This window comes from Thunnus maccoyii, chromosome 10 (assembly GCF_910596095.1).
Source record: "Thunnus maccoyii chromosome 10, fThuMac1.1, whole genome shotgun sequence".
In the NCBI taxonomy this organism is placed as follows: Eukaryota; Metazoa; Chordata; class Actinopteri; order Scombriformes; family Scombridae; genus Thunnus; species Thunnus maccoyii.
This window is the reverse complement of record NC_056542.1, coordinates 31,713,377-31,741,048: the sequence shown is the minus strand read 5'-3', so window position 1 is coordinate 31,741,048 and position 27,672 is coordinate 31,713,377. Positions and strand designations below refer to the sequence as shown.

Genomic DNA, 27,672 nt, shown 5'->3' with positions numbered 1-27,672 from the left:
GTCAGCAGACTCATGAGGGACATTTTCTTTTGTCCCTGTAGGTTTATTTCTCTGAAGGCATACTGTACTGCATTGCCCATGATACAATTAGGCTTTCCCTATGCCTTCCATGTCTATATGTCGTCTTTCTGTTCTGAGCTTTTAAAACATCTTTCTCCAGTTCAAGTTTTAATACTGTCATTGTCATATTTGTACTGCAGATATTATAGTGTCACTTTACTCTCTTTACTTTATTCCCCCAATTTGGCATTTAAAAGCAATATATAGACATGTAATAAATGGTTTATTCATTATCCATTACAACTCAGCCAACTGCACCCATTGAAAGCAACATAAAAAAGTTTATTATTAAAAAGTTATTTTGTTAAAGCTGTAACTTTACAGTTCACCCAGTACATCCTATTGTACTACTAAGGGTCACATATCCAAAATAAAATCCAAATCAAATTAATTCTGTTCCATCCTAGTACTCCATGTGGCCTGGTGCTCTGAACTAAACTGTAAAATACATTTAGATATATTCTTGTAAACTCATTTCTCTCACATTTCCCTGGGGATTTATCAAGTTCCCTCTTGAATACACCTCTGCAAATTCCCCTGATCCTGAGTTTTATTACCAGAGGAAAGCCTGGGTAACAATTAAAGAAGCCACCAATCTTTCAGTTTCATTTAGAAAAAAATCGGAAGTCTTACCTCTGCAGATTCAGAATGCTGCCCAGGTTTCTGTACAGAACGATGCCTGTCACAAACGTTGAGGAGTCGTCTGAATCTGAGGAAGACACAGAAATACACACACACACAGAGCAGAGAGGTCAAAGTCATATAAGACAGGACTGTTTTGAGGAGAGAATCCAGAGAGACTGAATGGTTCAGTCCTTATTAGTACAGTGGCCTGCTGTAGAGGAGCATGGCAGGTCTGCCATGCTGCCTCCACTCCTCCAGCACCCAAGAGCTCTTTACACTGGAGCTGGCCTACATGACTAGTCAGCTATAAACGCTGTCTCTTACACTGCTTTACCGTCACACATTTTTACACACACACACATGCACGCACAACTGCACACTCACAAATACATTCAGGCACGCGCTGACATTAACACTGACAGATATCAAAAGTTAAAAGCAAAGCTAACTTGCTGCTTTGAACACATTACAGACACACACACTAGCCATTAGCACATACACACAGTATTGTCCTTGTTGATCTTTTTATCTGATATGACACAGTTAATTTCCTTCGTAGTAGATAGTGGCAGCATAGCCTGACACTGTCCTCACCCTGGAAGAAAACAATGACTAAATTTAACTTCAGCAGTGGAGGAGTAAAGAAACTGGCTTGGCTGAAAAGTCTCTGAGCTAAGTTTTCATCAAACTATGGTCCAACTTCTTTAAGGATGTACAGTGTTCCTGAAAAAAATGGGTTTTTTTGTTTGTTTGTTTTCCCCATAACAACAACTATTTCTTCTGATTTATTTCTTTATGAAACCCTGAAACTATAGCAGACCAATTGAGGACTCATGATCTAATGTGCGTTTAGGTTGAGTTACTTCTAGGTTGAAAATCACTGTTGTGTGCAGTAGTACGACTGCTTACAGTAATAAAGGTATAATCCAAATGATCTCAGTCCTGGTTGATTTGGTGATAGCTGGAGGTAATAGCAAGTTTGTTTTAATAACACAGGTCAGGTGTTGAGTTCCATTCAAAATGACTTTTGTATCAACTCAGACCAGTATCATAGGAATTACCTCCATATTGGACAACCATAATGAACCATTTTGCCAATTTTCGGTGCAAATTCAGGAATTAGTGAGCACTTTGTGTAGCAAGGCAGAAAGTAAGGGTGTGGAGGTCAGAATATTTATCTACCCTGAGGTCAGCTAACACTGATGCTGCCATGGTAACCTGAGTGACACCTGACTGCATGCACCATTGACCAGTCAGGAATCCATCCTGTGAAATAGTGATCATCCAATCACAAAAGACTTAAAGTACTTACAGTTGGACATGTATTGGATTGATATTGATCTGTGCATGTCTACATATGGCTGCAGCTCTCTGTGGATGAGCTCCCAATGCTGTAGTTAAGGGACAACAGAGTCGTGCCAGCATGGGAAGAAATTTGTCAAAACTTGACTGCTGGACTACATGAATTCACAGACAGGCCCGGGGCGAGGAGAAGCCTTCTCTTTCCGGCTGCAGTGTCAAAGGCGAAAAAAACACAACTCCATCTGCCGGGCCATCTGAAGACATCCAGCTCTTCTGCTTCACCACACTACATGGCAGCCTGAGAGCACACAGCAGTGTGCCAGGCAGCAGGCAGAGGCTGTAGCTCCCAGGCAACAGCTGAGCTCCCATGGGCATCAGGGGGGAACCGAGCAAGACATGTGCATGTATGTGTGTGTGTGTGTGTATGGGGGATGAAGTATTATGTGTCCTACTCATCCACTCTTTGGCTGGCCCATGCAATATGCTCAGCCAGACTGTCTGTGCCCAACAAGAGGTAGCCTGGAGGGACTTTAACCAGTTCTGTGTCTGTATGCTGGAACTGAAACAGCCAAGTGACTGCCCTAATACATTTGTTTGTATGATGAATGTGCTGATTATTTGTTTGCATATGCTGGAGTGTGACTTTGCACATGCATGTAGTGAAACATGAGCCTCAGTATTCACATGGCTTCACATATGAAAGGACCAATCAAAGCTAGATTTCATGACACAGGCTTGACGCTGCTAAGTCTGTTTCCTGCTTCTACACCCACTGCTCTATCCACTTCACCTTTGTTTGCATGCATGCTTTGCCATACTGGGGGATGTTCTCAACCAGTTTGTGGGGAGAGGAAAAGGACTAGAAAGACCTTTAACAGCGAGTGTGCACTTATGCTTGCCTAATATACTCCATTACCTCTTAACAGAAGCCCGCATGCCAGGAATGGAGTAAACATCATACAAATTTAACTTCTGTCCTGCTACTTTGTCAGATATTATTGTGATCATGCACACGGACATTTGCTGTAAATTGCTTCCACTGCCATTTAATAGAGTCTTTAAACAACAACAACAACAGGAGGTTGAGGTGAAGTTAAAACTAAAAATGAGGAAAATATCACTTTGCCCCTAAATTCATTTTACCTGTCATGCATGCTGTTTATTTTATTCTAAGGCATAGAAATGTGATAAGAGATGTGATTTACTTGCAGGGAGACAGCACATGAAACAACATGTACATAAGCAAGGTGTCTGTTGGTGTCCATGGTGACTGCTGGTTCCTGCTTATTGTGGGCGATGCCAAGTGTGTCTCACAGTTTACCTGTTACCGTCTTTACAGTGAGAGCCCTCCACTGCTGTGAGTGTGACTTCATGTGGAGAGACACTGTAGTGGAAGACAAGTGATGAGGTAGCAATCTGGGAGAGAGCCTTGAGGACCTGATTAGCGTGACCATTATATTCCTAAAGAATTATATCACAGTGGTATGAGCAGGGTATGGCTTTTAAACAGTTAAACACAAAAATGTTAGCTAAAAGCTAAGTTTAGGCATGTAGGCTATGTGTAGCTTATAGGGGAATTTTTGAAAGAACAACACACCCTTGCTTAATTCAATTCACTAGAGTTTGCAGCAATAATTAGCCTTAACTAATTAATAATTTGTCCCTGTACCAAATTTTGAACAACCAAATCAATGAAATAGGGGCTCAGGTACTTTTTATAGTCCTATGAAAGCTGCCCTCCACTATAAGGAGGTCTATGTTGGGCAACCACTCTGTTAGTTTCTTGGGAATTTATGGATTTGATTTGTTACTTTGTGCAGGCTTGTTTGCAGGTGCAGATGCTGCGACAGTATCATGACCTTGTGTCCCTACTGTATGTACACCATATATGATGATGCCTATTCACAGTTTTACTCTTTCACTGTTTCACCTCAAAGGTCTGCAGGGGCCCGTGTAGATGGAAACCCAAATGTACTGTAGCAATGTGGTGGAACATGGGCAGTTCTCATGGCAGTGTCAAGGTCCCGCTTGAACTCTGTCCCCATTGTCCCAATGACCCTATGGTTTCACTGTTTTGAAAAACCTCTTTAAATAAATATAAGTAAAATTTGACTCGGATCACCCTCTATGTGTAAAAATGTATACCAGCTGTACAAAAATAAATAATTTAGAAATATTTCAATTTTTGTAAATTCTTCTTTAGGAAAAGTCATAAAATTTCATGTCATGAGTGTTTTTATTACTTTCAAACTTCAAAATGGGTCAATTTTGACCCAAAAAGTGTATAAGGGGTAAATGGATATTGTTGTGAGACTTATAATTTCAGTTTGCTATCTTACAACTCTCATCTACTTGCAGCACTGCTGTGAAAGGACACAAACAGTTGTAATTTTGCTTGGGGTGGCTTGAACTAATGTGAGAAAATGTTTCAACTTGAGCTAACAGTTTGCGCTTATCCTGAGGCTAAAACAGTGAGAATGAAGAGCTGAAGTTCCTGATGAGTTCTGATGAGATCAGTCTGATCACATACAGTACACAGACATATTGCACACACATCGGCCGGTGCATATGTTGCTAGCAAACCGCAGCTAATGTCTGTACAGTTGGGACAAATCTACATGGACTCTGAAAACACTCCAGCAAATTTGACGGCTGGAGTCTGGCTACCAAATTTGTGTGAATAATGTGAAGCAAAAACACTGTACTTCTTTACACTTAGTTCTAGCACATCACAGGTAATGTAAAATAAGAAAAAACACTAAGTCTGGAGATCTAATGATGATGTATTTAAAGTAACTAACTCACTTGACTTTTCTGAACAAAAACAAAGCCAATTTATCAGCAGACTCTTGAAACTTGCAAGCTTGCTTTAGTTGTTTCCTCCATCACAGTGAATATCCTTCAAGCCACCATATTTGAAAATGATCAGAAAATTTAAAATTTACATGACTTGTAAAGAGCTAAAACTTGAAAACATAGGGTTTGAGTATTTAGTAAATCAAACTGCATGTTCCCTGATATGTCTCATAGCATAAGCAGCAAAATTAAATTTAGAAAATGATTCACACATTTGGTTGTACCAGATTAATTCATCTTCTTTCTTTCAGTTATTTAATAATTAAGGTGATTGCTGTTCTGTTGCATGTTTGCACGTTGCAAAGGGGAGGCTAATCAAATTCTGCCTGTAGGCCCAAAACACTGTTTGGTTGCAACATCATCATTTCATGTTCAGAAAACACATTTCTCTCTGTTCTTTTGTAGCCTACAGAGCATGCCTTTTGTATTTTTCATCTCAAGAAAAAAGGCTCATTTCAAGAGACGTGAGAGGGGACCAATCAATCAGTGTAAACAAGGCATCAGGGCAATTTTAATCCGTGTAAGCAAGTCCAAGCTGTAAACATAAGGAGGGCTGGCTGCTGGTGTGACATTGCCACTGTGGAGACACATCTCCCAGCTGGGGAGGAAATTGTCTCTAATTGCTCCTGATTGGCTCCTGTTGACTCTTGATTAGGAGTGACGGCCTCATTAGCATGCTAGCCGTACAGGACAGTCTTTTAACGGTCGAAAAGCACAAATAACTTTACTGCTACTAAAAAACAGTGTACCTAGCACCTGCCTGCAGACAAGAGTCAAGCTGAGCTGGTGGTCTTCCCAATAATGTTCACGACTCATGACGCACAAACCTCCCCACTCCTCAAATAGAATATTCTTATAAAACCCCTGATTATATCCAATGACAATGGCTTTATATATTCACTGCCAATGGCTATTGATCACTGATTACTACAATATTGATGCATGGTGTCTATAGTATGTTTAAAGTTAAGTAGAGTTTAGTTTAGTTTTAGTTTTATTTCTGTCATGCCAAACATTTGGCCCATCCCACTTGGGATTACAAGACGCCACTTTTTTTTACAAATAATACATCTTCCAGTATTGCATACACAAAGTATATGGAAAAAGGAAAAAAAGAAAGATAAACAAAAATAAAAAAACAAAAATTCCAGATGAACTGTTCACATAAAGAACTGTTATGTACTCTATCTCTGGATCGTCTTTTTTCCTCTTCTCCCAAGCTTTCTCCAGATAACTGACTAATTTATATGTTTCATATGTGAACAGCTACCTCAGTCTTAGTGCATTATCCATATTTACAAAATCAATATTTATTTTTATCTTACTAAACAAAACATTGCGCAGTTCACAATAAGGACAGTAGAAAACAAAATGGATCTCATTTTCTGTATCATCTAGACAGCACATTGGACAAATCCGCTTTTCTTCTTTTAGATTAACATGTCATCCAGTTTCAACAGTCAGAGGTAAAATACCAGATCTCAGCTGGACACACAAAGATTTTTGCTTTTTAGACAAATTATACACAACATAATTCTCCATACTATATTCAGTTTTTATCATTGTAAAAATATGCAGTTTTGGTTTAGTCCATATATCATCAGCCCACTGCCTTTTGTTCTGAGCAAAGCAAACACAGATTCTCTAAACGAACAAAATGTTGAGCTTTTCATTTAAAAAAAAAAAAAAAAAAACTCAACAAACCCAGAGTTGCAGAACAATGAGCACACGTCTTTAGACCACGAACCAATAATTTGTTTATCTCAGATAAATATTTGTCTTGTCAACCTACTTTCTTCCATATCAAGTAACTGATTACATAAATGAGCTATATATCTTCCAACAAGCCTCACATGATTCCCATCCCATGTCCCCACTATAGCCAGCATATTTGTGCACACCCAGAAAATACCTTATAGCGCTGATTCACACAGGTTCTCTATGTTTGTTTACAGAATCATCCAAAGTGGCTCTGGGGGGCATCTCATCCACTTATTTTAAATAGTCATCAAAAGAACCTGTCCTGTTGAAATCTCCACAGACAAAAAATGCCTCAACTCCTGAACATAAATAAATTTGACTTAAAAGATGATTAAAGAAAAACAAGGCATCCTTTCCCCATACAGCAGGATGATTACTTTATCATCAAACAGATGCATCTAATTCAGCAAAATTATGTCTGGTTTCAAAGTATGCAGAATTACAGATCTTAACTTACAGTTTCCTACTGTCAACCCATTAACATTGCAGTGTGCTAGAGTAATAGACTCCTGACCATGATGAAGGGCCAGAGAAATAGTTCATCTTCTGTAATCTGAAGCACAGCGCCAATGATCCTCATCTCATTTCAAAATGTGCCCATTCCCTGTTACAACAAATCCCCGAAAGGATCTCATTTAAGACAGTTCAAATCCAATAGTATCTCCACATGTGATTTTGCTGAGCGAATGTGCACCTTGTTGTATCGATCGTCATCTTTTAGTTTCTTCTTCCTTCTCAATAATGCAACTTTATCCCAGACTGAAGCCAGCTAGATCCTGACCAGGCCCAGTCCACGACCTCTTGGCTTCAGCCTCTCCACTGCAACCAGGCTGTGTATGGGGTCGCAACGCAGCCCCTCCAACAATAGCCTGGACCCTGTCTTCTCCACCTGTTCCCCTTCCTTGAAAGGCAAACCAAAAACCATTCTGGATTGAAGTCTGTTGTAGCTGTTTTCCTGATGTTTTGTTCCATCCGCTCAATACGAGCCGTCAATATTCCAGTTTCAACATCCAAACTGTTCTGCATCTGCCATTCCAATACAATGGAAGTGAATAGAATTTTGATTGTGGTGCTCAAAGCAGTGAACAAAATTATAGTTTAAGAAACTCAACTGCTGTGTAGGCAGATCGTTGCAGTGTCAGCTGTAATGCAAGGGTCACACTGTACTGTCATGGTGAAGATGGAAGTGAACCTGAAGGTGAAGCTCTAAATTTATCAGTCTGTTCCAATCCTCACCTACAATTATGAGTTTTAGAGTGCCAATAATAGGCTGGGATGGATGAATAGATAAAGTGCAACGTGTTTTTATAGGGACCTTCTATTTGGTACAAAGTGTCCCAGTGGAAACTGTCCACACTCTCCAAAAGTTGCTGTTAAGTTTTTTGAAATGACAACTTAATCTGAGTTACAAAGGTTACACTAAAAGGAGGTTGTTTTTTTAGAAGGTGTACTGACCTTTTGAATAAGGGACATGGTTTTTGCAGCACACATGCACAGACATATACTCTCTACAGACATCGTTTCTGGCCTGTAAATCTGTAAGAATATCCTGTATACAAACTGAAAATGTACTTATTTGTTTCCCTTGCATCTGTTATCTTCAAAGTTATATCCATATTCTGTCTTTCTTTCAGAATTCTCTATAGTTATTTTACACACCCTTTATTCATAGTGTTATATGTAAAAACATTTTTCAACGATAATCAAACACAATACATTTGAGAACAGTTATGTTTAATATATTGTCATCAGCAGAGATTACTGGCTTTGTTTCAGAACACAAGGTAAGAAGGTTAAATTGTAAGGCTGCAAGCTTCAGCTAATGATTATTTTCAATAATCAATAATACTCAGAAATTTAATTGATAAATTACAGATGCCTCTCAGACATCACCAGAGACCAATGTGATTTGTCTGATCAAAACATCAAAGGTTCAATTTACAATAACATGAACTGGAAGAAAGCTGGTTCTTGTATCCTAAGGTTTTCCCTGCTTTAATACCAGCGTTGTATAATTCCCTTTGTCTGTAAGCAACAAATGAGTATGTAAATGTTCCCTTTTGCAATTCAGTGCCATCAAATTGTTAAGTCAGATGAGCTTTGTATTATATTTTATGGAACTTACTCTGGCCTTGTGATGTAAAATGATTTTGTTATTCTCCTGCATGTTTTATCAACATTAAATACAACCATCTCTGCGTGCGTTCGTCTGAGCAGAATGCTTTGCTTTGCAGATTAATGGCAGTAAATACTGTTTTATAAATCAACTGCTGTTCTCTATTGCTGCTTTTTGTCTTGAAGGCCCCCTCCTCTCCCCTCCCCACCACACACACGCACACACACACACATTCTTGAACTCTTGTCCGAAAAAGAAGGCAGACGGCCCTGCTGTAATCAGTATTTGGATTCTTTCTCTCAAAAGAACTCATCTATAAATTATCCAAGAGAGTCATTATTTTGTCAAAGATGGCATTAAATTGATACAAACAAAACAAAAAAACAGTTTTCCCTGTTATGTGTTGGTGGGTTGGGGTTGGAGATGCAGATTTGTGTGTGTTTGTAAGGTGTGTTGCAGCTCTCACCTGGCTTGCCAGTGGACAGGATGTTCTTGGGGATGGTGACTCTGTCCTCGGAGCTGCGTGCCCAGTCCACCATGCCCCTCCAGCCCTTCATAGGGAAGCTGATATCTGCATGACCCACCACTGGACGCTTGTGGATACTTAAAACTGTAACAGAGAAACATTGACCACTGAAACTGTAAATATTTACTTCATTTTATATGGTAGCAATTTATTTAATTAACATTGTCATTCTGGTTCTCCATATTAAAACTTTACTACTGCTACTTTGTAGATACAGCAGCTAATGCATATTTATTTGTCCTGGAAAAGGCATCCTTCCTCTGTTGCTCCCCCTGAGGTTTTGCCTCTATTTTTCCCTTTTAAAGGCCCTAAAAATTTATTTTCTCAATTGGCTTCCTGCCATGATTGATGGGGCCTTACTGGAACATAATATTTTCTGCTAAGGTTAGAATAGATTTGGTTATTTCGTGTGTGAGATTTCTGTATTTGTGTTTTTTTCTATGCTCTTGTCACTGGTTTGAAGTGGGAGGAGCACATTTTGAGAATATTAGCACAAAACTGAAATAATGAAGGTTGTAAGGCTAGATTTTGACATAAAGACCCTCTTCTAAGAGAGCCAGACCTACTTTAAAGCTGTCTGTCTACAGTAAGTGGGTTAACATGTGTAATACATTATTTCATGTAAATGAAACAGTTCACTGAGTGAACTCAAATTACTGTTAAAGAACATGACAGAAAAGATATTGTTTATTGACGTAATCTCCCTTCTAAAGAGAATGATAAAACAACACATTTAAATAAAGAAATCACTAAACCAACAAAACAAAAAGACAAAACCCAGAACAAATAAATAAAAATAACCCACATCCTATACAAGCTGACTGCTTTGATGAGCTGGAGGAGGAAACTCTGAGCTAACTATATGTTGGCAGATGATGTCTTTGTCTATGTTTGAGGTGTGGGAGGGCAGAGGAGGTCAGCCGCCCCAGGGGAGGACTGCTGCTGGTGTGGGCAGCTATTTGGCTCCAGACAGCGAGGTGGCAACGCTTTAAACAGGACCTCTCATCACCTCAATTCCCACATACTCTCCCTGACTCAACTGAAACTCTGCCTCGTTTTTATCTGGAGATCATTGAGAGCAGGAGAGCCTCTGTGATGACTACAGTGTGTTATTTTTCCCCTATTTCAGAAAATATAGAGTGCTTACAGTCACTGGGCGATGGAAGGAGGCAGCAGGTGGTTGTGAATGTGGATTCTGGATCCCATGAGACACATCTAAAGACCTGCCGCCCTGGGGAGAGCTAATATTTACTGTGGTTTGTTCACTTGATGTAGATACCAGGGAATTAAAATAGAATGCCACGGAAAAAAACAGTCCTCACTGCCTCAGGACAATCAGATTTAATTAGGTGACACTGTGAGAGACATTGGGCAAACCCGACCCCCCCAAAAGCAAAAGAGCTAATATTAGCTGAACCATGCATGGGGGGCCCAACCTTCCTGACCCTCTACAGGCATCATATCTGGCTTGTAAATCTGTAGGAATATCCTGTACACAAACTAAAAATAGACTCCCTTGACTCCAAGCCAACCTTAATTTTACAGGTCTCTGGTCTGTATAAATGTAAGTACGATTTGTTTGTACCTGAGAGCAATGTGTGCTGCAGTTTTTGTCAGCCCATTATTGACTTAAATCCTAATGACAACCATAACTACAAAATAGCATAAATGGGTCTAATTTACTTGATAAACTTCACTATAGGGCCAAACCGCCACCTTCTTTACTGAGGGATCCAATGATGTTTGTTGCTATGGATACCATGCAATACTTACAGCTTACAATATACCTCAATAATTTAAAGGCTTCACTGTATTATTATTAAGAGAGAAATTGCACAATATAGATGCAGAGATGCCAAACCAATGCATAGACAAATGCAGTGTGGAAGGTATGTGCTAAACTAACTAAAGTTGGGGCTGTCAAACACACCCGGTGCAAATCGTTTTTGAATTGGATCCCATTTTCATTCACTGTAGGTTCATATGAGGACCTAGATGTCTTTTGTGAAAGAATTAATATTTTATTTCTGAAGAGGTGTCATTATGAATGAATTAGAGCCTGATCAACACTGAAGTTTTAAGGCAGAAAAAATGGTAACAATATATGCATAAGCATTTTTCATTAAAAAAGTCATTAAAGACCAAATTAGGGATCCTTCTGACTAAGATATGCACTGAGCAAGACATTTTACAGTTAATTAAAGCAACACATTTTAGTAAAATTCACTGGAGATTAGATACTTAAATACACAGATACAGCAAAGATTGATATAAAATAAGGAAACAGTATAAACAAAAAGAATATAATTATCTATACTGGCCTATAATACATTTTACACAAGAAGATAAGTAGTACTATTCAGAAACTTTATTAAGACTGAGAAAATAACCCAGATGACATCATCAGGTGTGTCTCAGCTTGAACTTGAAGCCTTCTTACAAACTGGAGTTGTGGGGTTGGAAAGCATTTAAAAGGCAGGGATGGTCTAACAGAAGACACTATCATGATAGTGTAATAAGTGTGAGATCCAGTGTTTTTGGAACTTGACTCAAACTACAATCTCAAGTCATGATATCTCTGCCACTTCAATTTTGACCATTCTTTGGTTGATCTGTCTCTCATCAGTCCCCCAGCTTTATAGAAGCGTAATACTGAATCTCTGGAGTAGCCATTTAAATGAAATAGTGTGAGGTGTGTGCAATACTGTATTAACATTAAATGAATATTTGAGATTAGTGTGTCACTAATAATTACTTCATCTGGATGTACATTTATCCATCATTTTTTGCTTTTCTCTCTGTCTATATGATGAAAGCTAAAGAATAGCTTAAAAGATAATGATCTAGTGGACATACTATCTAACGGTGACACCTTTGACATTTCTTGCATTTTTGCAATTTCCTGTTACTTATCAGCCAACATAAAAGCTTTAATTGACTGATAATATAGATGAATCTTGGTTGTGGACACGTGAAACATTGCCTGCTGTATGAATTGTCTGTCTAACTATCAGGCCACCCTCCCCTACCCTCCCTTTTATGTTTTGTAGTTGCATTGTATCAGTCAAGATCAGAGAAATAAAAGCAGTGATGAGTGTTGGTTTTGATAAGCAATAATAGCTGTGGATATCTCCAGGGTGGAGGTAAGGCTGACCTAGGTTATCGGTGACTTCATACATGTCTTGAAAGTCTTTCATCCTCAGACCAATGACGTCCACAAAGTCCTCAACCAGACGGAACAGTTCTTTGATGTTTGGCCCCAGCTGAGAAAATAAAGACACGTGAAAGTAGCATGAAAAAAAGGATTATGGATTTTAGGTGAATATTTGGAACTGCTGTTGAAACACTTGATGCACAAAAGGACTTATAGCTATATAGCTTATAGCTATATATACTGTATATAGCTGTATTGCTGGAAAACATTGTCACAATATCCCTTATTGGTTCAGTGCTATTATTTTTCATAATCCATTCAGCTATGACCAACATTTACATTTTGTGCATCATGGTCTTCCTCTTCACTTCTGCTGACAACCGTTTATGCAATGCACTGTATGGATTTGTTTCTTCATCTTTTTTTTTTTTCAAATTGGCATTTGAGGAATGAGCAAAACATATAATATGCTATGGACATTAGTAATGTAAAAACTGTAACCCTCAACCATGAAAGGATTTTGTGAAATAGGGTAAAGGTTAGAGAGTTACATTTAGAATTATGTTGAGCAAATTAAAAATACCATTTTCAAAGTATGCTACAGTGTTGATTTTTGAATGTGTTTTTCTACCATCCAGGCTGCCAATGCTTTCTATCTATTTACATACAGTATAAAAATCTATTTGCAGAGAGCTAAAAGTTGCTTATGATAGTTAAACCATCACAGCATCATGTCCTTTACTTTCCTAATCATTTTTGTAATATTTTATTATCATTACTATTACCACACACTGAAAATATAACTTTGTCAACATTGATCTGTATTTGCTTGATTTGGTGTCATTATAAGCTTAGTCAAATTTGTGCCCTCATCAGACACAATCAAATAGGCCCAGGGCAGAAATGTGCTGTGGGCTTCTTTTGATTGCCTTCCTACTACTCATGTGCATGTGTATGTATTAAGCATAATTTTATTTAGTAAAATGCACCATGTAAGCACAATACAAATTTAAAAAATAAAGGCCAAAAACTAGATTTTAACCCAGGGCTCATCTTCATTTCAGTTTATAATGTGCTTTAGTGGTGCATACAGTACTGACAAACAACTGTGAAATTAATTAAATTACCAAAAACTAATTGCCACATGGTTAACATGTAGTTTTTGGCCCCACTGTGGCTCTGGGTCTGGTTGATAATCAATCTTTGGCCCTGATAAAGGTCTAAAGACTGAAAGCTTGACTTTTTGATTAAATGCCTTCCTTTAACTTAACAATGTTAAAAGCAGGCATGGTGCCCCTTGTGATGAATTCCTTGTAACCCAACTTTCAAGTCACTGCAAGTATTGATTTTACCATAGAGAAATAGAGGGACACCTCTGGCTGCTTGGAGGCTGGGACATACACATACAGAAATATAAAATATTACAGCCACATTGGAAACAGTGATGTAAAAGATGTGTTTATATTAATTATCATATTTTGGTCATGGATAAATAAGAAAACTATTCCTACAAATTGTATATAATGTAAATTGGCATGAGCTAAGTTTCCACAGTTGAAGGTAGAATAAGAATAATAGTGGTGTAGCCAACTTCTACCACCAGCCACTTCTTGTGCACAAAGCATGTTATTTTCATTTTAAGACAGCATTAGCATTATTCAGGTGCCTTCATGGTGATGGATGGACAACTGGACAGCTGGATGGAAGTGACGGTAGTGATGCACAAGTGGATGCATTCAGCAGCTGGATGAGTGGGTGTTTGCTTTGACTCAATTACTCATTAGCTATAGCTATTTCTGTTCCTTCAGCATCTCTTCTTTCCCTCTACCTCTGTCAGTCTGAAAATATACAGGTGGGCTGTTTGTCCACCTGTGTCTTTGTAACTCGTCAATTATACACCACCAGGGTTTTAATTATTACTGTAAACCGAGTTCTACAAAAGGTGCAATTACAGATGAGGTGACGACGGGAATCCTGTTTTAGAAAAAAGGGTGATACTAACCAGTTGCGCTTCCTCCCATCTCTCTCTGTTCTCTTCCATCAACAGATTGCTGACGGACTGCACAAAGTTCTGCGGAACAAAGAGAAAAAAAGATTTCAAAAGCTATCAGATTATTACCTTTCCATAAGGTATTTACAGGCTAAGGTATTGTAATGTATTTTAAATTTTTCTTATTGTCTTCAAATCACCAAAGCACCGAATATATTTAGTCCTCAGCTGAAAATAGTCTACTTAATAAATAGTGAGTGAACTAAATAGAGTAACTTTTGCTAAAAACTACAGTTCCCAGCTGTTTTAGGAAGTGATATGGAGTGGCACTTCACCAATCTTACACATGAAGATCAGTTTACTTGTCCTGAGGAATACTACTCGACCAATAAAAAGAGTTCTATCTTGCCTACAGTAACTCTGAAGGCAGCTTCCTAATGTCTGAGAAAATAACCCCCTGATGATGTTCTAGTCATCAGGCTTATCTCAGTATGGATCTTGAGATTACATTTATAACGGAAAACCTGTGTTAATCTGTGCTAACTGGGGGCATGGAGTTTGACAGATGTAAGTGTTAACCAGGCAGGGAGGGTCTAAGGAAAGATGAATTTCTACTATGGAGTTGTATTATGGCATGCATTAAGTGTAGGATCTAGCATTTTTTGGGGCTTAAACTGTATGGCAAGTCCCCTAACTTTAAAAATACCACTACTGTCACAGAGTAGGGAAGTTGGAAAGTATTTAGACAACGTAGAACATTTTTGGTACTGTTGTCATGGGATTTCCTGACACTATGGGCTCAGTCACATAAACATTTAAAATGGCAAGATTCTGCAGGGAAATCAGTCAATTCCAATGGATATGCTGTAATCAGTGGATTTGCTCATGAGATGGAACAAAATCTGATCAATATCCCTGTCAAGTTCAACTTCAGTGAATTTTGACAAGCAAATTTGCACTGTTGACCTATAGTAAAACATCTTGACAGTGCTGGCCTTTGAGGGAACAGAGAGCCTAAAAAGGAAGAAGGGTTTATTATCTTATTAGCTATGTTGCACCACTCAGCTTAACCAGAGTATACAAATATCACAGTAGAGTTGAGGAATGTGATAGTGTGTTAGTGGTTAGCTCGCTAGCTACAGTAGTTTACCATCCAGCCCTGAGAGTATGTAGTCTCTGTGTCATCAAGCTTCTAATACCACATATTTCACAAAAAATCGGTTTCTGGTGTGACCAGGGGCCTCATTTATAACTGTTGCGTTCATACGTAAGAGGGTGTACACCACTTTCTAAACAAACTTTGGGATTCATAAAAAACAAACTTGATGGGACAATGTGCTGTCCTCCACGGAATCTCTGACCCATGCGTATGCACATAAACTGGAGAAATGAGAAGCTGCCACATGAAACATAAGAAATGGTGTGAAATTGGTACCATTGTGTAAAATAAATTGAAATATTACCTCTCACATATTATATGAAGAGTTCACTTACAAAAACAGATAAAAGCCATTCTTAAAATGAATAAACAAACACCTGTTTGATTGATAAGACTTTCTGTGTTCTGTCCCTATGCCACCTTTTGATGTGAGTCGTGCGCAGTTTTATAAATGAGGCCCTAGGCCTTAATGCCATCCTTGTCCTTTAATCTGGTTTTTGTCCACATAAGATTAGATCAATTTTGAAATTTCAGTATTTTGTACTTTCATGATTAATTCTTCATTTTTACCAAATCTTCCTATAAAATGTCAAGTTTTTCTTCACACAAAATGTAATACTGCTAGGGCGGAAAACACCTTCAAACAGAAGTACAAGCAACATAACAATACTGGTAAACACATATATCAATTCACCCTCATGTCTGCACTGCTGGGGCTGTAGTACGCCCTTCTGAAGATCTCTGTCATGTTCTTCAGTACGTCAACAATGGCCAGCAAATCACCACTGTAGCTGGTCCCATCACTGGATGTCACCCTCAGCTTAGTCATCACCTCTGAAACTCCATCTCCCACAAGGCCACGCTGTGCTTTAGACAAATGTTCCCGAGTCTGACAGAGAGAGGGGAATCTGTTAATTTTCACAGTTAGTGATTAATACCACAACATTTCTGTTTATGGTAACAGCTTAGGCCACAATCAGATTTTTCAGATGACCTATGTTTGTAACAGTTTGGCCCCAAGTCTTTTATTTACCCAGCTTAATGTTGCAGGGCTTTGTGAGGACATTGGCAATATAACACAGCCAGCAAGCTTTGACACAATATCTTGTAGAATAATATGAAAATCTATTGAAATTCCGCACCTTTGTGCCCTGACATAGAATTTGAAAAGCCACAATCAGTTTCTGTATATTTCTGTACTTCTCGTTTCTCACCAAAGTTTGTATGCTGCGATAGTCATTGGAAATGCATTTCATATAGGTGGGATTCTCCCAGTAGGCGATGCCCTCCTCATCAAGGGTGCAGCGGCGCAGAATAAGCCCTGTGTGGGGACACATGCAACAAGGGTCCTTTATAATCAAAGTTTATAATCCAACTCCTAAGAATACCAGTGGGTATTTGAGTGTTATGGATAGCAGGGTGTAAATGTACATATGGCAGGAGCTCACCCATAGCATTTGGAGGACAGCGTACTGCTGCTGTATCCCCAGCTGGAGTTATCTTCCATACCACGTTGGAGAAGTTGTCCTCCCCACATATTTCATGAGGCTCTGTTCACAAAGGAGTGTTAATAAGCATCAAGCTGTTACAGTAGGGGTCAAAAGTAGCACAGGTTTCTGTTTCTGATGTAAAACTGCTGATAAAGCAACTTGTGCTCCCATTCACTGACCTGGACATCTCTTTTCACTACATCGCCGGACCTCCTCTTGTTCTCCAGGGCAAGGCTGCCCTCCAAAAAAGGGCCCATAACAAATTCTGTTTCTCTGCTGGCCCCCCCCTCCACAGGTCTTAGAACAGCCAGACCATAAAGACCACGGCTGCCACTTGCCATCCACTGAAAGGATGCATGCAACATGAGACACACATACCAGTCATAGTGTTTTTATATATTTTAATCCATTTCTTCCAAATTATGTATCACTGCAGATGAATTCCCAGAACACATTGTTCTGTTTTGGGTTTTTTAAAGCACCACTGGTTGTAATTATTTCCCTTGAGTATTAAGATGAACTAGCAGAGACCTGGAAGTTGCTCAATGCAATTCATTGATAGTCAGTAAAATATAAGTAATGTAATGTATATGTGATTTGTAGTAAATTTGGAGTCTTGGTGAAAAACAGCTGCACAAACATACCATTGACTGATTATAGAATACAGAGGCATAAACTGGACGGAGGGTTGGAACACAAGATTGACTTGTCTATTTACCAAAAATATCAATGAGGTCTTCTATAATTGAGCATTGAAGAATGGTGTTTCTTTTCAAATTCCAGTAAGCTGCAAGGCCTTGAACATTTTAAAAACTAGTGCTGCTGATATGATATCTGAGTTTCGATAATTACACCAATACCTAACTCTGAGAAATACATGATGTTTTTCTACAAAACCCCTTTTTCATTTCACACTGTAATAGAAGCCAAGTTTTCAAATGTGAAATGTTATTTAATCAAAAGCAGCCATACAAGAACTTTGTCTGAATAAACTAGACTAAGATTTGAAAGATTTTAATTCATATCAGAGACTACCTGATCAGAGAATAACTAAAAAAGGCTTTGACTCTAACCAAACATTTGATTCCAACTTTCTGTACTTTACAGTTGTCAATCTTGGTGTTATCAACAGATTTTGGTCAGTACCAGAAGGGTATTGTGGTTCAATATTGAGGTGGTCTGGGTGAATACTCTTTTCTGACTGGCCAGTGTGTGTTAAAACCATTATTGCACACATAGTTCGACTCAAGTTTAATCACCATTCTAAATTCATCTGCTACCCAACCTGTATCCATAGCAACATTAAAGAGCACAGCTGTCAAAGCTTACTCATTATGAAGTTTTGAAGAATGAGACGCAGCAGAAGAAAAAGAAATGGAGAAGAAAAGAAAGCAAAAAACGGCACAAGGAACTGACACCTGAAGAGCTTAAAATGATAGAGGAAGAGAAGGATGAGATTAACACAAAAAGGCAACAAAATGGGTAGTTAACAGACAGAGAGACTTTCTCTACCAAAAACAAAGGAACACTGATTTGGAGACATATTCTGCGATTCTGCTTAATGACACCTTACATGAATTTCCACAATGATGAGCTCTTGCTTCATAACCATTTCTGAGTGCAAAACATTTGCCAAAAATTTGCGAATGCTTTTATTTCATATTGTTGGCAAATGACGGTGGTATAAGTGGACTATGGTGGTTCATGCTTTAAACCATTTAACGCACACCTACTCATTGATTATCCCTTACATAACACACAATACAAACAGAGTGGACCAGCTGCAATAAAGTGGTCCAATAAGTTACAATAAAATACACTGAAAAAGAAAAAGATTTAGGTTAATTTATATACTATTCAGTACCCTGTTTACATAGTAGTTCTTGGTCTTCCTGTAAATCTGTAAACTAACAAACAATATATTTTCGGTACACAGTAAATCTTTTAATCAGAGTGTGACCCTGTCTCTCCCATACCTGGGCACTCCCCAAGGAAGCAGTCAACAGTCTCCAGCCACTCTCCTCTGCACTCGGAGCCTCCATACGAGGGGCCATTGCACTCCCTGGTTCGCTGCATGGTCCCATTAGAGCAAGAGGCTGAGCAGGAGCTCCAGCTGGACCACTCATTCCACACTCCATCCACTGAGGACACCAAGGCCACCAACAGTCAAACAAAAACAGCACACAAAAAGGTATGTTTGTTATTTGCTATATTATGGGTTTATGGTGCTCTCTGCGGAATATTTCTGCATGGACATATCAAATCGTTTTATATTCTTTATGTGTAATCCTGAGCAGGAAATTAATACCTGTTATTTTTTGTTTTTTTTTAACAAATACAGTACCTATCAAAAGTTTGGACACCCATTTCTTTTAATGAGAAAGTGTGTCAAAACTTTTGACGGGTACTATACATGTCTATTACAAAAAAAAAAAGCCTGCTATAATAGAGGGATGAGATATGATGAATCATACAAATGAGGATAACATACATTTTCAGCCAGTCTCTCGTCAAAGGTAGGTGTTATTCACATGGTTGTACACATGAAAATGTATCTAGCCATTCACACAACTACTTCTGCCAGTCACATTTTTAGTTATTCTACATTGGGTATCTGAGGCTTAGAGAATGAAAAAAGAGGGCATGAGTGAGAAGTTGAATCCTGCCTACTAATGCAACTATTAACAATTGCTGCATATGTGGGTGTGATTGTCAAATTGTAGGTTTTGGAAAAAATCCCAAAACCACCGTCAGAAAGGAGCCTGTTTGACAAACCAACAAGTACTGTGAAGCATGCTGATGCCTTTCAAAATTGCTTTTACTGCATATGCAATGAGAAATCGCTTTCTGCATTGTCCTGTGGAAGCATTTGGGTAGAGACATTAGATTGGTTGTACGAGTCTTTGTACAAGTATTGGTGTATTTCTCACCTGGACAGACGGCTATGTTGCAGAATTTGGTCTGTTTCTCTGGGCCCTCGCAGGGATCTCCCCCAAACTGAGGGGGGGTGCAGGTTCGTGTTCTGGACCTGTAACCTCGGCCACAGGTTGATGAACACAAACTCCATGGTGACCATTCATCCCAAGCGCCGTGCACTGCAATCAGAGCAGCTATGGTATGATTTATAGACAAACACATGTTCCCTTAACACACCAAAACAACACAAGAGAAGTTGCCTGACACTTTCTGTGGTAATATCATTTTCTGAGTTGAGCAGTCTCCCTGTCTGTCTGCGTGTAAGGGAGCCGAAGAAACACTGTGGAATCTCCCATACTATAGTGAGAATCATTCTAAACTGCAGGCAGGGCCCTTTCTGTAAGGCAAGGGTAGAAATCATCCTTGGGGCCACAGATTTGCTAAGTGCTTGAGGAGGGGAGTCAGGTGGGTTTTGTATGGGTGAGGCAGGGTCCAGGAGAGGGCTGGGTGAGCGCAGGGAGGTGGCTGGAGAGGGTGGGATGGGGGGCTTACCTGGACAAACAGCAGAGTTGTTGCAAGGTCTCTGCTCTCGCAGGGGCCCACTACACTGGGTGCTGTAGGAGGAGGACACACAGAAACGAGTGCGACTCTGCCAGCCCTCCCCACACGTGGCAGAACACACACTCCACGCTGACCACTCCTCACCTGAAGCTGAGTCTACTGAGGAGGAAGGAGTGGGTAAAGGATGGGAGGATAGGGGGAGAAAGAGGAGGAAGAGGAAAGGAGAGGGCCATAACTAATTAGCATGCAGGATGTAGCCTCTGTGGCCAAAAGAGGAGGGGTTGTGGTGTGATAAGGGGTGGATTCTAGCTGTGTCACACTTCAGGGGCCACCTCCTTCAAAGCCCTGATATGCCCTAACAGGGGGATGCAGTTATCTCATTCCAAGGGGTCCTCCAAATATGGTTGAGAAACATGACCTTCTTTTGTGGACATAACTAATGTATCCTTAATGGCCCTCAGTAATCCAAACACCTTTTCCAGGAAGTCCCTTGAAAAGACAATGACAACAAATTCCAAGGACACCTAAGTCTTCTGTAGATTGTTTTATTTGAGGAGGAGGCGCAGGTCCAACCTTTTAACGCTTGGTCCAACTTCAAATGCTGCACCTTTCAAAGAAGGAGGCCTCTGAAATGAACCCCAGCTTCTGTTCTGCTAGTCCTTCTTCATCTGTAGGGCTCTGATGTCATATCCTTTGCATTGACTTCAAGGTGAAGTGAATGCCACTGGCTTAGGATATGTCAGTCACATTTTCAATGGCCATGACTGCCCATACAACGGGTCAGTTGACCGGTAAGGAATAATTGGGCAATCACAGCTGGGGTAGCAGGGAGAGGAGAACTAAACAGGATGTGGGGAATTAATTAGCCAATTAAAGAGATACTCCACCCAAAATCTGTGTTTGTCGTATCAAACATTCAAACTCTGCAGGCACTGTAATCAGCTTAGATTTTTATAAGTTACAATGGATTCCGATAGTGACATGTTTTCCTGGTATCTAAAATATCTAACCATCAAAAGTAGCCACTCCTGTAACACAATCCACTTCTAATCTGCTAACAGCTAATCACAGACTGTTCACAAACACCTTTTTAAAGTAATAGTTCAACATTTTAGGAAACACTCTGATTTGCTTTCTTTACGAGAGTTAGTTAACAAGAGCTTCACCACTCTTCTGTCTGTGAGTTAAGTATGAGCTGGAGTTGGAACCGGGAGGTGATTAGCTAGCTTGTTAGGGGAAGTTACATTACAACAGCCAGGTGCAGTGACTTCCTGGAGCTGTCATAGTGAGGTTGCCATGTTTGTTACGATGTTTGTTATCTTTGTGCCTAGAGACCTCTACTAAAAATAGGGGTCAGCCCTATGTTCCTTCAGCCCTATGTTCCCTCAGCATCAGAGCATAACACCCATAATGCCCTGTTTGGGGTTCCCGGAAGGGTGGGTTGGGCTAGGGTTTGAGGGTTAGGGTTAGGGTTAGGGTTAAGGTCAGACAGACAGACAAACGAACAAACAAACAAACAAACGGACAAGCAAACAAACAAACAAACAGACAGACAGACAGGGGCGAAAACACCTCATGGTGGAGGTACTGATCTGAGGGTACATAGGGCTGAGGGAACACAGAGACACTCCTGCCAGAGATGCTGAACAAGAATCTGTTTTGGTAATTGTATTTTTTAATAGAATCAGGTTAGCTGTTCCCCTTTGCTCCTAGTCATGCTAAGCTAGGCTAAACAAATCCTTATTCTTGCTCCATATTTACCACACAGACATGAGAGTTGTATTTCTGGGAAAGAAAGCAAATAAGTGTATCTCATAAATTGTTGAACTACACGAACTTTAAACCCAGAGGGGTGAGCGTTTACGACTTCAGATTTTGGGTGGAGTATCACTTTAACAGAGAGGGGGTACTCCATTTGATATTGTGTTTTACAGACAGGGCACAGTGTCCTGTTATGACCTCACATAAAATACAATTTCACTATGTTCAGTCAGGGTCCATGTTGGAATTAGTCCATTGCGGAAGAGGCACTACTTTGGGAGATTTTGATAGATGTGTGTATTAAAAGTTGTGTTTGTCATTTTGTAAGTGTTGTACAAGTGTGGTGGTTACCCAAGCTGCCACAGTGACTGATGCATGGGATCCCTCTGCGTCCCGTTGTCTTACCTGTCTGAGGGCTCTGTTGTCCACTGCGGGGCTTGTCTACGTCATCACGCTTGCGGCTGTCCACCGAGCGAAGCGATTGGCTGCGAGAGAGATGTCGACCTTTGCCTAAAGGGGGGTGAGGCAAGGCCGGGGGGAGGAGGGGGCGGGGGTTAGCAACCAGAGCTCCTTCATTGATTGGTTATATTTGGGACACAACCGTGACGTTATTGGTCACCCAGAACAGCATCAGCCAAACTTGGGACTTTTGATGTGCTGTCGGTGTTAATGTGCTGTAAATGCGTGCTGTGCTCATTTTGTGTTTTCACCTGTTGTATAATGATGTTTACGTGAATCTTCAAATGCCCCTGATGGTATTACTAATTGAAACAAAAAAAAACATATAAACACATCTACATTACCGACAATCTGCTGTTTACTATTTGTCAGACAGAAATTCTGTATAAATTAAGAAAGCTTTATGCAGTTAAACAATCCTGTGAAAGCACTAATGCTTCTTGGTAAATAGCTTCTACATAATAGTGCTCAGATGTTAATATTGTGTCCCTTGGGCCATTTGCGAGAGTAATGAGTTTGACACACTGTGCATGCATGGTCTTTAAAACAGTTGACCATGTCATTATTATTTTTCATCGATCAAAGTCCCCTTTCCAACATGCACTCCTTAAGTCAAAAGACTGACTTATAGATGATGAATACACAAACATATGACCACAATGTAAAAACAGAAAGGTTAAAAGTAGCTGTAAACACACACATTGCACACAATGCATGCTCAAATTTAACCACCAAAGCGCAAAAGGGAACTTACTGACAGACATGGTAGTACACACAAATGAATACACATACATACACAGAGTTGGGAGCTCACCGGTACAAGCTTGTGAGTTGCAGGGCCGGCCTTCCTCCACCACTCCCTCACACAGGTAAGACTCCTCTGGAGGTGATTGACAGGTTCGAGTCCGGGTTTGAATCCCGCCCCCACACTCGCTGCTGCACTGTGCCCACTGGCCCCATACACTCCAGCCACCTAGAGACACACAAACACAAACAGTACTGCATTATTGTCAACTTTTGAGCCTTGAGTGTGGAGTCAGTGAAAAAATTGACAAAGACTAGAGGTCAAAGAGATTAACCATGTTATCAAAGTCAAGCGAAAGACTAAATCCGAGTTTATTTTTCAGCAACCAAGAACAATTGCATTATTTTTTCCTATAGACTACACTGGGTTTTTGTAATCATCCGATGGAGTTTTCTCATCTCACAGAGAAACATATAAAGCTTCAGTTTTGGAGATCTGCCAAAGAGTATAGCCTGTGTGAAGAAACATTTCTATAGTTTTGACTAAAACCCTGTTACAATGTTTATACTGGTTCAGTAAAGTTGTAACTGAACAAAATAGTGTCAACAGTGTTCCTAGTGCAAGCATACTTTTACATCTGGAAACACAACACATCAAAGGATTAACGCTCATCCTACCAACATATTTAACATACAAAGAATACCGACTGGGGTCCCTGGGGACCCCAAGAATAAACTACTGTAAGAAACAACCATTATAGCAAAATGTTAACTTATTTTTTCTCAAAACATTTTTAATTCATACTAATAGTGTGTGATACTTTAAATTAGGAACCATAGTAAACATGAACTCAATAAATAGTTTCATCTACTAAAACTGTATAAGCGGAATTGGGTGCTTTTGACTAGGTTCCCCCAGTCTCAGACCCCAATACATTGTTATTTTTAAAAAACAGTTATTAAAACAGAAACATAAACAGTGATGTGAAGTCTTTAGGAACAAATTGATTGACAAAGTCAACAACTGACAAAGTGAAAAATTGGAATGATAGAATAAAGCACCTGTGAGATATGACAAAAAGTATACCCCTGGCGTCTGCCGGTACCCCAGTCGGTAGGATTAAGGAGGCCTGACAATTTGTGATTATAGGGCTGTGCATCAAGTCTACATGAATGACACAAATGTGTATGAATATTTGACTCAATGTAAACATCATATAGCTTCAATGAAGAGCTTGAGCAACCTAATACAACATATAAATCATACTGTCAGATCAAATGTAAAGGAGGAAACTATATGTCTCCTCTGATTGATGTGTGATTGCTGAAACTTTAATAAATAGGAGCCAAAATTTTATTTTACAGTTAAATATTATTTAACTGTTTTTTAGTGCATGTTTGCTCTGAGTAGGCTAATTATAGTTCATTTATGTGTGTTTTTGTCAATACACTCAGAAATACAATCATGTCTCTTAATGACAGACCAGTGATTTTACAACATTAACCGGACACTGTCAAGGAATCAGAAATGGATCTTCACAGTTTTCTATGCCTACAATGTTGTGCATTGTCTAAGAATGATGTTTCCAGCCCTTCAATATCTTCTTGTGAACCCTCAACACAGGTCATGGCCTTTGTGTGGACATGAGTTGTGAGCAGTTCAACCAATACTGGTAAATTATTAAATGGCTGAACTGCTGTATAACAGAAATATTTCTTTTTTGTCCTGTAATCATCTTATGATCCCTGGGACCAAGCTGTAAAAGTGATATCGATAGTTCCTGTATTTGAACTACACTGAGTGGCATATATATGCTATGTGCAATTTGTCAGTTCTTGATGTAAAATAGTGAGAGATCACCTACATCTGGGTGTCCTCTCTTAACTATTCTACATACAGCACCATGCTAATCAGTCATACAGGGATAAACCTATAAACCTATAGCAGATGAAGCACAGATACAAATTCTTCCACTGATAGTGACCACAGTATGGTGCAGATAAAAGGCACAGCTGCCATTTATCATACCCTGATGTCTGAAAACTAATTGGCCAACTCTCTTTATGGTAGACTAAACATCCATACACACATAAAGTCACAGAGAATCACAAATCAAAGCAGTTGTACAGTGGATGGCACTGATGATCCAGACGTAAAATGAGTACACTAAAATATAACCTGCAATACAACTAGTGCACTGAACATCCCAAACTGATGGCATGTAACACTGAAAGAGGATCTGAGGGGCGAATTTTGCTTTAAAAACACAGGTGTGATGAATACCATTGTCATTGTGAAATTCCCTGTTTGGCCATTGTGATTTAATGCGCCCCATTAAGATGTGTGCCGAAATGAGGAGGAGCGAGTAAAGAGCTCTTTCTCTCTGTGTCCTGCATGCTCATGAATGTTTAATGGCACAGACAGATGCCTTTCAGCCCCCACAGGCAACGACAAATATGTATTAATCTGCATGAATAGAACATGAAGTTGGCCAACATCCAGACACACACGTTTTTAATTACTCGCAAATCAATTTCCTTTGGGGTGAGGACCAGGGTGAGGGAGTGCACTGTGGAGAGCACTTGATTTACTAACACATACGCACATATTCACAATCCCTATACAGCTCTGTGTAATCTCACCATGTCAGTGTGATGAGTCAAACTTTATGGCTTGAAGGAGACAGATTCTAGCAACAAAAAAAAATCCAAATTTGTGAACGATTTCCTTCACCCTCAGAAATGAAATAAGCAGGCACCAGTGATCACAGTCAATATCTGTTTGTTGTCAGGAGATTGACAGTGTGGCCCAAGTGTTTACTTATGGCTGTGAAATTGGATTTGCCCCTGTTTCTGTGACCACACTCAATCAGTGCATAACCAGTCCAGTGCAAGCAGAAATTGACCAACCACCAAAAAACAACACAAACAACTCAGTGGATCAGTAATATGGTAAATCAACCTATCAGTGAGAAGATGAAGCTGTTGATCAGTTATTGGAACTCGTTAGAAATGAAATATTTACTTTAGATTTCTGTGGAAACACATTTTGAAAGCACCAGGTACTAATGGCTGAATGCTTTGGTGGACTTTTCTGACCTAGTGGCATGGCTTGAGGGTGCAAAGTTGCTTGGTCTTTTAGTCACTCCTTCACTGTGTTAATAAATTGGTCAGACATCCAACTCTTTGGTTCCTCAACTATGAGCCAGATTGCCATTTATCCTGCAATGGCATTCATAGTCCGCAGAGGATGAACATTAAATATTTCAGGGACCTCTTGACCATTTCCAACTCTTCCACCATAAGGCAAATAAATAAATAAATAAATAAAAATAAAATTCAGTTGGGCACAGGTTTCTGAAGGTTTCCAGTACTCATCAGGCCATTAAGATGTCATCAGACCCTTCTCAATTATTGGCATGAGCTACTAAATTATGATCAGATGTACAGGTTCCCATAATCACAATGATTGTAAACATTTAATTGTCCCTCTCCAATCTCACCGTAACTTTACATTTTTGTACTGATAAGACCACAGGAATAGAGAAAACATTAATGTGCTTATTTGCTGACTTATGGTTCTGTTTTTTTAATTTTTTAATGCAGTCATTTGGAAAGTAGGTGACACTTTGTTGCAGACTGTAACACAATATCTGCACAGCTTGGGTAGTGAAAGGAACACGTTAGCAGCAGCAGCAGCTTCAGTCCTCCATCTGTCTACACAGGGTGCATTCAGGCAGAGTATTGAGTGTGGGTCACTTGCATTTTCACAGCACTCAGAGCTCAGTACACAATCTGTAGTCAAAAGTGGACAACTGGAAAATGAGGCTGAAACCCTTTCTGTGTAGACTACAGAGAGCTGCCGTGTGTACTCACTCACTCAGGTCCCATCACTGGAAGCATAATGTCATTACCATGACAACAAGTAGTCACCATTATTCAGTGATGTGTGAACATTATCACTAATACCAGAAGCAAGATGTCATGTTTAAAGTTTGCAAAATGTTAATGAAGAGAGAGAGCTGCTTGACCATGGATTCTTATAGAGCCTCTGATCAGGTAGTCACACATTTTGTGTCCAAGACTCAGGCAAACAGTTCCGTTTCTCCCACTAAGTGAAGACACTCTGCTGCCTTGTTGAATGTATGTAGTTGTAGTTAAATTAGAAGTATTTTTAAAGATTTATGTCTTCA

The 27,672-nt window shown here is 39.5% G+C and overlaps 1 protein-coding gene across 1 annotated transcript in view; it reads right to left on the bottom strand.

The window, feature by feature from the left end:
- Positions 1-27,672, bottom strand: part of adgrb1a (adhesion G protein-coupled receptor B1a) — a 120,574-nt gene that overhangs the window by 59,968 nt on the left and 32,934 nt on the right. The window contains exons 2-14 of the mRNA XM_042424000.1: positions 23,550-23,708; positions 22,682-22,786; positions 20,507-20,674; positions 19,969-20,133; positions 19,015-19,179; positions 17,218-17,382; positions 16,997-17,098; positions 16,763-16,869; positions 16,243-16,437; positions 14,402-14,470; positions 12,400-12,508; positions 9,186-9,329; positions 694-769 (exon numbers count right to left, since the gene is read on the bottom strand). Coding sequence (XP_042279934.1) covers positions 694-769; positions 9,186-9,329; positions 12,400-12,508; positions 14,402-14,470; positions 16,243-16,437; positions 16,763-16,869; positions 16,997-17,098; positions 17,218-17,382; positions 19,015-19,179; positions 19,969-20,133; positions 20,507-20,674; positions 22,682-22,786; positions 23,550-23,708 — 1,729 coding nt within the window. The remainder of the gene's footprint in view (positions 1-693; positions 770-9,185; positions 9,330-12,399; positions 12,509-14,401; positions 14,471-16,242; positions 16,438-16,762; positions 16,870-16,996; positions 17,099-17,217; positions 17,383-19,014; positions 19,180-19,968; positions 20,134-20,506; positions 20,675-22,681; positions 22,787-23,549; positions 23,709-27,672) is intronic.